Raw genomic sequence first — 9,415 nt, forward strand, 5'->3', positions numbered from 1 at the left:
GTTTGCGGACTTTGCGCGCTGCTGTCAGCCTGTCACTTCTACTCGCCGAGACGCCGACTCATCCCAGGAAAACAACGACAAATACGGCTCATCTTCTTCCTTGAGTTAATGAAATAATGCATTAGCTTGCGCTAAATGTAGTTTTAGCTTCATTCTGCAGGTTTCAAAGTTGCTCGCTCAAACCAACCGGCCGTTGCTTGCCTCGCATGTCTCTTTTTCCTTAGTTGTCGCCTCGCTCGGAAATTTATAAAAAAAATGTCCGCATTCGGTTCGTCCTTCTTGACATCACAACGGCTCTTGGGATATGTATTCTTTTGTGCTGCTTTCGGTTTTGAAAAAGGACAAGAAATGATGGAAATGTGGAGATAGATACATGGTCCATGCAGCGTTTTAACGCATATTTATGAGTGCAATAAAACTGGAAAACTCAAATGACATTATGTCCCGTTTTTCTTGGTCGATTGACTTCAAATAAAAACTGGTGTGGACAGCAACTTCCGTACTTTCAAATGAGACCAACCAGCGGCACATGGGTGACGTAATTACAGCGTGACGAAGCTTCAAAGACGACATGCGTAAACGCGTCGCTGCCGACACGTTCGGTGTTAAAGGGTTAAAGTGTGATAACTCAGTCATTTCTGAATATTTTTTCAATTTCAGCCCCTCAAAATGATAAGTAGCATCAGACCTATCCACACATATATAGTTTTCTTTTTTTTTTTTTATGTCCCCTGTGGACAATAATAGCAGTATTATGCTAACAGCAATACTAACTATGCTGTATATATATATAAAAAAAAAAAAGTCTAATTTGAATATTCCATATGACATAGTTAGAGGCTTGAATAAGTCAATAAGTAATAACAACAGAATTTTTTATGCATGCCCAGTTTTTACACAAAGGCAGTTGATTGAATCATACTAAATTCTTGTGATTTTGTCCAAAATATGGTTTTTCCTTTAAAGTGTGATAACTCAGTCTTTTCTGAATATTTTTTCAATTTCAACCCCTCAAAATGTTCAGTTTTTTTTTTTTTTTTTAATGCCTCCTGTGGACAATAATAGCAGTATTATGCAAACAGTAATACTAACTATGCTCTTTAAAAGTAGTCCGGGCAAAACTTGATGCTTAGAGCTGGCAAAATTAATCGATTTTAATTTGATTGTTTACGTTTGCAGGCACTACGAGCTGAAACGCAACGACGACATTGTCTCCTTCTTCAACGACTTCAGCGACCACCTAGCCGAGGAGGCGCTTTGGGAGCTGTCGCTAAAAATCAAGCCGCGAAACATCGGTCGACGCAAGACCGAGCGGGATGAGAAGACTTAAGTGGTGCTGCCCCCTCTCTCCTAAAGACCTGACCTTACAACTGTGCTTCGGTCACACTGATTCCACTTTAACAGACCCGGACGGACGTTTTTTTATTTGGCCGGGAGATCGGTCGCTTGTGAACAATTGATACAAGCGCCGGCGAGGTTTACGAAAAGCCGTGCCGAGCTGGGAGCGGCGGCGGAAATAAACGCAAGTCTGGTCTTTTTTTTAAACGCCGAGTGTGGGACGCTAAGGTGCGAAGGCCCATTACTCTTTCAAGAAAGCCACATACAGGGTTTTTTTGTCATACACTAATCGCAGAAGGTGAACTCATTGGCTGCTCTATCTGCTCTGTAGTTCTTTCACCGTCTATGGAACTGAAGCAGTTCAGATTAGTGCCAAATTTCAGGATGAACCTAAAATGCACTACATACTTTATATACCTTCCAGTATTATTTTGGGGTCGTGTTCTACTGTAGTACCTGTGACTGAGTGTGTATGGCTTTAAACAGCCTCAGCCGCCGGCTTTACCAACTCGTGTTTAAGGGAAACATTCACCGGTTGGATTTTCAAAACTTGAGAAATGAACTCATTCACCACCAACCCCTTCCACTCCTGATGGATCTGACGTCTACGTTTGTCCGAGGAGGAAAAAGAAATGGAGGCTACCAGGGTATTAGGGCTGGGCGATATGGCCTTAAGTACGTATCACGGTAAATTGAGCAGATTTACCTCAATAACGATAAATGACGATAAACTCGCCCAAGCGGACTTTTATTTAATTTGAGTCTAAATAGTCTAAAAATTTAAGTATACTAGAAACTGCAATTTCTGGAGAAGTTACTCTGGGTCTTTGCTGTGTGGCTATACAGATCTTAGCCCCGTCCAGGGCTGTCAATAGAATGGACAAACATGCCCGTGAATGGTATTAAACAAAGTAAATGCCATTGGAAATGAATGGGAAATTTGGACGTCCATGGCCGTCAATGGCAGTACCCTTCATAAGCATCAATGGAATGGGGGACGTTTGGGAGACACGTCCTATTGATAACTGGTCATTTCCTGTTGATTTGGGGACATTGCTTTTTTTTCCCCCCATTGAAAATGAATAGGAAATATTTTGGACGTCCATAGCCGTCAATGGCATCGAGTTACATAGGCGTCAATGGAATCCAAGTGCATTCGCATCAATAGATTCGACATACATGGCAGTCAGTGGCATCAATGCAATGTAAATTCCATTGGAAGTGAATGGAAATTTTTCCCATTAGAAATGAATGGGGAAATTTCCCGTTAAAAATAAATGGGAAAGTTTTTGGCAAATTTCCAGGGAAACGTAAATTTTTTCCAAATTCTGTGTACAACTTTTATGCCCCTCATTGTCGCGGAATTTTTTCTGTCCAAATTATGTGATTTGGTCAAAAATTGTAAGACTAGATACATTTTGAATTTTTTTTTTCCCCAAAAAAATTTGTGAAAAATCGGCGTTTACGGGCGAACGTAAAATTTCTTGGGGTAGTTCGAAAAATTCCCTGCGTCGTGGGAAAATTTCGGTCATATCCATATTTGAACGGTGTCAAACGGTTCGGGCTGTGCGGCGCGCAGAAGAAATCCCTTTTTTAAGAAACAGAATAACACTATCTGGGTCTTTTTTCAAAGACCCAGATAATAAACGTTTCTTGTACACAATAAGAATTCAAGTATGAACATTTATAACAGCTTGTATGACTTGAACAATGTACAACGTTATAAAAATCAATACGAAGACTGTAAAAACATGTCATTGTAACTCAAATGACTTACAGCTTGAATTACTCAACACAAGTGTTTACTTCAAAGTTTCAGGGTTTTTTTTTTTCCAGAGCATTTTTTAAATACATTCACGCGCACATGCACCCCCCACACAGACACACATTAAAGCTATATTGCTCTAAAGTCAATGAAACATTTAAGATTTTATGATGGCAGTAATGACACGGAATAAAGCAAGCACATACAGATAAAAAGCTGTGGCCATTAAACAGTCATATTGTAGGCTTCACTGTTGGATTATACTTTATGCTGAATGCTTTACCATCATAAAAGCTATCAGACAAATCACACACAGATACAAAATAACACGCCATACTGATTGCTAGATGCAGAGATGGCAGAGCAACAAAAAGTTCTGTCTGAGGAGGAAAAAAGGATAGCTATCAGGATATACAGAATAAACATTGGCCTGGCTTTCACTCCCTGGCGTGTCAGCGCTCAGACGAGTTTGGGTGTTCCGGTATGTGGGTTAGCCACATGGTTGCTAACCGTCATATGCTATTGTTTAGCCACAACTGGATTCATTACCATCTTAATTATCGTTCACACAGCCCCTGGAAACAGAAATGTTGTTTAATCCATCTGCAGGCGACCAGCATGAGTTTACGACACTATGCGGGTGTACACTGGTCCTCATGGGAAATGCAGTCTTCCTTCAGGCAAGCTTTTGTTCACCGGCATCGCTAAAATCGACCAAAACTGAAAAGTTACCAAGTGTCGTTTTAACTCACAAAAAGAATGTTAATGGTGAATGAGTTAACTCAAAGTTGGAGAATAAGTGAACTTACAGTGGTATGAAAACGTATCTGAACCTTTTGGAATTTCTGACATTTCTGCATAAAATCGATTTGATTTGATCTTTGTCAAAATCACACAGATGAAAAAACTGTCTGCTTTAACTAAAACCACCCAAACATTTATAGGTTTTCATATTTTAATTAGAACAGTATGCAAACAATGACAAAAGTGGGAAAAATAGTAAATAAACCATTACATTTAATATTTTGTGGCCCCCCCCCCTTTTGGCAGGAATAACTTCGAATAACCAGACGCTTCGTGTAGCTTCAGATCAGTCTGGCACATCAACCAGGACTAATCTTGGCCCATTTTTCTCTACCAAACTGCTGTAGTTCAGTCAGATTCCTGGGATGTCTGACATGAATCACTGTCTTTAAGTCATGCCACAGCATCTCAATGGGGTTCAAGTCTGGACTTTGACTTGGCCACTCCAGAACCTACATTTTGTTCTTCTTGAAACTATTCAGAAGTTTGTATTGTTGCAGCATCCATCCTCTTTTCAGCTTCAACTGTCTGACAGACGGCCTCAGACTTTCCTGCAAAACATCCTGGTAAAGTTTTGAATTCATTTTTCCATTAATGATTGCAAGTTGTCCAGGCCCCGAGGAAGCAAAACAGCCCCAAATCATGACGCTACAGGGATGAGGTGAGCTATTCCATTTTTCCTGCACACATAACATTGTGTGTTACTCCCAAACAATTCAACTTTGGTTTCATCAGTCCACAAAATATTTTGCCAAAACTTCTGTGGAGTGTCCAAGTGCCTTTTTGCAAACATTAAACAAGCAACAATGTTTTTTTTTGTTTTTTTTTAAGACAGCAGCTGCTTCCTTGGTGGAGTCCTACCATGAACCCCATTCTTGGGCGTAGTTTTGCAATTAGTTGATGTGTGCACATAGATATTGGACTGTGCCAGTGATTTCTGTAAGTCTTTAGCAGACATTCTAGGGTTCCTTTTTACCTCTCTGAGTATTCTGCGCTGAACTTGATGAACATCCAGACTTTTAGAGATGGGTTTTGTATCCTTTCCCAGCTTTATACAAATCAACAATCCTTGATCGCAGGTCTTTAGACAGCTCTTTTGAACGCGTTATGATGCACATCAGACAATGCTTCTCATCAATTCCTACCAGGTGTGTGTTTTATAGTGGGCAGGGCAGCTTTAAACCTAGTGGCGCTTCCAGAAATTGTTCATAGGGGTGGCCAGACAGGGCCACTTAAAATCTTGGGGTGGCACACCAAAACTAAAAGTCATAATTTCAGGTTTTTATTATGTTGTTGCAGTAAAAGGCCAGTAGAAAACTATCAGAAAGACTTAAGGACAAGCCTACTTATATACTTTGGTGTATTGTGCTATATTTATTTAATGTGCATAGTCCATAACAATACATAACATTTTAAAATCCACAGCTACTACAATCTGACATTATACTGCAGCGGCGCTGGAAGTCACTCACAGCTTTTTGAGTTTTTCCCATTCAAGAAGAGCCGTTTTGGTCCAAATTTGTCATGATTGCGCATTTTCTTCATACATGCTGGATAGTTTACGTACTACTACTGGCTACTACAAACACAGCGTTCTATTACAGTGTGTGTTGGAGTTTTTGTATTGGAAAAAGTAATGCAATTCCCTGCAGCTAGACGGCAATGACACATGAACACATTTGAAAATTAAAAGGTCCAATAAGCCTCGGTTTAACACCAGGGGGTGCTGCAGCACTAGGGTGGCCAAAAAAATCTATAGGGGGTCTGTGGCCACCCCCTGGTGGTGCCATTGATTTCTGCAGATATTATCCATCGCATACTTCAATCTCAGCCCAGTCACCAGACATGAACATCATTGGGTATGTCTGGGTTAGGATGAAAGAGGAAACATGTATTAGGCGTGTGCCCAGTCACTGATGAGTGGTTGATTAAACCACTCATGAGTGGTTGATTAAACCACTCATCAGAGACTGGACAACACCGAACTTAAAATGTTTGGTAAAAATTGGTTTCAATTGCTCTTTAAGTCTCCTTAGGCAGAGGGTTAACTTACTTATTTTTCCCCCTTCTGTCATTGTTTGCATGCTATCCTCAAAATGACCATATATGACCAGGCTACGCCCCCTAAATGTTCCCAAATGAGCTGATATGACTAGGCCACGCCCACCAAAAGTTCCCAAATGACCTGATATGACTAGGCCACGCCCCCAAATGTCCCCAAACGACCTGATATGACTAGGTCACACCCCAAATGTCCACAAGTGACCATATATGAGTAGGCCACGCCCCCCAAATGTCCCCAAACGTCCTGATATGACTAGGCCGCGCCCCCAAATGTCCCTAAATGACCTCATATGACTAGGCCACGCCTCCCAAATGTCCCCAAACGGCCTGATATGACTAGGCCATGCCCCCCAAAGGTCCCCAAACGACCTGCTATGACTAGGCCACGCCCCCTAAATGTCCACAAGTGACCATATATGACTGGGCCACGCCCCCCAAATGTCCCCAAACGACCTGGTGTGGCCAGGCCGCGCCCCCAAACGTTCCCAAATGACCTGATGACTAGACCACGCCCCCAAATGACCTGCTATGACCAGACCACGCCCCCCAAACAGCCTGATATGACTAGGCCATGCCCCCCAAAGGTCCCCAAACGACCTGCTATGACTAGGCCACGCCCCCTAAATGTCCACAAGTGACCATATATGACTAGGCCACGCCCCAAACGTCCTGATATGACTAAGCCACGCCTCCCAAACGTTCCCAAATGACCTGATGACTAAGCCACGCCCCTAAATGTTCCCAAATGACCTGATATGACTAAGCCACACCCCCCAAATGTTCCCAAATGACCTGATATGAATAGGCCATTCCCCCCAAACGTCCCCAAATCAACAGGAAGTCAGCTGATCAAATCTGTATCTCCACACAGGAAAGACCCAGGGAAATTTCTCCAGAAATTGCAGTTTCTAGTTAAAATATGAAAACCTTTAAATGTTTGGGTGGTTTTAGTTAAAGCAGTCACTGTTTTTTCATCTGTGTGATCTTGACAAAAATTAGATCACATTTGATGGTGATTTTATGCAGAAATGTGAGAAATTCCAAATCGTTCAGATACTTTTTGATACCACTGTATTTGCCACAAGTTAGTTAACTCAAACACATGGAATGTGTGAACGCACTCGTGGTTGGCAAATTAGTTATGCATTTTAGGTTCATCCAAAAATATCACCCCAAAGGCCAATTTTTCGTCAGTGGTGTATACAAGTATACAGTATATATATTTATATACACTTTTTACATAGCATTTGCCAACGAATTGGTGGCTATAGTCAAGCGCTCCTCACCTAAAAATAGTTTGGCCATTAATTGCCAAATTCTGCGTTGAAGGGGTTTGCTTCTGTAAAAATCCCACACGTTTATGAAATGCGCGAGTCCCACACGCCGCTCTTTTTGTTTTGGAAAAGAGCTTGGCAGTCAAAAACCTGGAGGAGAAAGACAAAGAGCAAAGAAAAAGACGGGAAGCAAAATGACTGAAGATGCTGTGAACTGTTATGTCATGGTGTGCTGTGGTCATATGTAAAAAAAAAAATTATATATATATACATACACAAAAAAAACAATCTTGTCATATTTGGGGTTAGGGTGAATGAGTGAAGTCATTTGTCATTCCAAAGTGTAAATCATTTTCCTTTTGTCTTTGGGAGACCAGTTGGAAGCAACTTGTCACACTGTGCCCTCAATAAAAACAACTGTTTCTATACATCTACGTGATATACTTCAATCAAAGCCACAAATGCGCTTTCATTTTACAAGGAAAATATTGAATCGAAAGTAGGCGTGTGACAAAACATCGAAATGGTGATATATCGTGATACTTTGTATCCCAAAAGGTTCTCGATATGCTCCTGCCAAGAATCGAAATACTGTTTTAATAAGGTGTCACTGTTTACGGAGGGAATTTTGATGTCTTCTTCAGGCAATCATCTTTGTAAATCTCACTGGAACGGCACCAAACAAAAGTTCTAGCATCATCACCTTGTCCAATGCAGATTCTTGACGCTTGACACCTGGTCCAATGCAGATTCTTGAAAAGGTGATGATGCTGGAACTTTTGTTTGGTGCTGTTCCAGTGAGACCTTAAATGGCCCAAAATTACCTAATTGCTTGGCATTGACTGCCACTAACAGCCATAGACGTTCAATCCGTTTGAAGTGGGAGGGATGGCAGCGAATGCCACTCTCCCAGTTCAAATGATTGGACGTCTACTAGTGATAACCTCATTCCAATTCACACTAGAAACTTGTTTTTCTGTTAATTTTTTGGGAGAATATCCTAGAATGATTTCCTGACCAATGTATCGATAATCGTTGTTTCGCCATATATAGATCATCGTTATCGTGAGCTTTGTATCGCAAATCGTATCGTTTAAAAAAAAAAAAAAAAGGAACCAACAAGTTGTTATCAAAATCTTCCACCATAATACATCCCCTAGCAAAAAGTATGCAATCACCAGTCTTGGACAAGCACTCACTCAGACATTTTATCGTGTCGAACAAACTCGGATAAAAATGGAATCATGAGAAACAAACAAAGAAATAACAATCAAAACACATCTCTAGTATTTAATAGCACAAGACTAATTTCTCGTCATCTGCGGTTTGCCAAATTGTTGTATACAGTCAAATCGTCTCAAAATATGATTCTAATTCACATAATAATGCTATTTAAGATTTTTTTTTTTTTTACACTGTCACACGCACTTAAAAGCTGTTGGAAAATAGGCTTCAGCAGAGCCTGTATGCCAATGAAGCCATCACATGGGCCACAAACACACATAATAAATCGGTTTTTTTTGTTTGTTTTTTTTTTTATAGATCTGTGACAAGCTTTCGATTAGGAGTGGGAACCTCTTGGTACCTCACGATACGATACGCGATACAAAGCTCACGATAACGATGATCTGACGATATGGCGATACAACGATTATCGATACATTGGTCAGGAAATCATTCTAGGATATTCGACAAACAACGAATTAACAGAAAAACAAGCTTCTACTGTGAATTGGAATCAGTTTATCACTAGTAGACGTCCAATGCATTTGAACTGGGAGGGTGGCAGCGAATGAACGACTTAGGTAACTTCAAACGGCTTAGGTAATTTTGAGCCATTTAGGGTCTCACTGGAACAGCACCAAGCAAAAGTTCCAGCATCATCACCTCGTCCAATGCAGATTCTTGACTCTTGACACCTTGTCCAATGTAGATTCTTGACTCTTGACAAGGTGATGATGCTGGAACTTTTGTTTGGTGCCGTTCCAGTGAGATTTACAAAGATGATTGCCTGAAGAAGACATCAAAATTCCCTCAGTCCTAGATGATATGGGGCTGCATGTCAGGCAAAGGCACTGGGGAGATGGCTGTTGTTAAATCTTCAATAAATGCACAAGTTTACATTGAAATTTTAGACAGCTTTGTTATCCCTTCAATAAAAAATACGTTT

At 40.8% G+C, this 9,415-nt stretch overlaps 1 protein-coding gene across 3 annotated transcripts in view; it reads left to right on the plus strand.

Annotated features, from left to right (window-relative positions):
- The window catches only part of rapgef1b (Rap guanine nucleotide exchange factor (GEF) 1b), a 123,147-nt gene extending 115,287 nt beyond the window's left edge, over positions 1 to 7,860 (plus strand). For 2 of the 3 annotated variants that reach the window (XM_057818247.1, XM_057818246.1), the window contains one exon: positions 1,180 to 7,860. In XM_057818247.1, the coding sequence (XP_057674230.1) occupies positions 1,180 to 1,330 (151 nt within the window). In that variant the 3' untranslated portion in view covers positions 1,331 to 7,860. The remainder of the gene's footprint in view (positions 1 to 1,179) is intronic. The other variant, XM_057818248.1, reaches the window with a different exon arrangement.
- The last annotated feature ends 1,555 nt before the right edge of the window (positions 7,861 to 9,415 follow it).

Source organism: Corythoichthys intestinalis, chromosome 17 (assembly GCF_030265065.1).
Source record: "Corythoichthys intestinalis isolate RoL2023-P3 chromosome 17, ASM3026506v1, whole genome shotgun sequence".
NCBI classification, from domain to species: Eukaryota; Metazoa; Chordata; class Actinopteri; order Syngnathiformes; family Syngnathidae; genus Corythoichthys; species Corythoichthys intestinalis.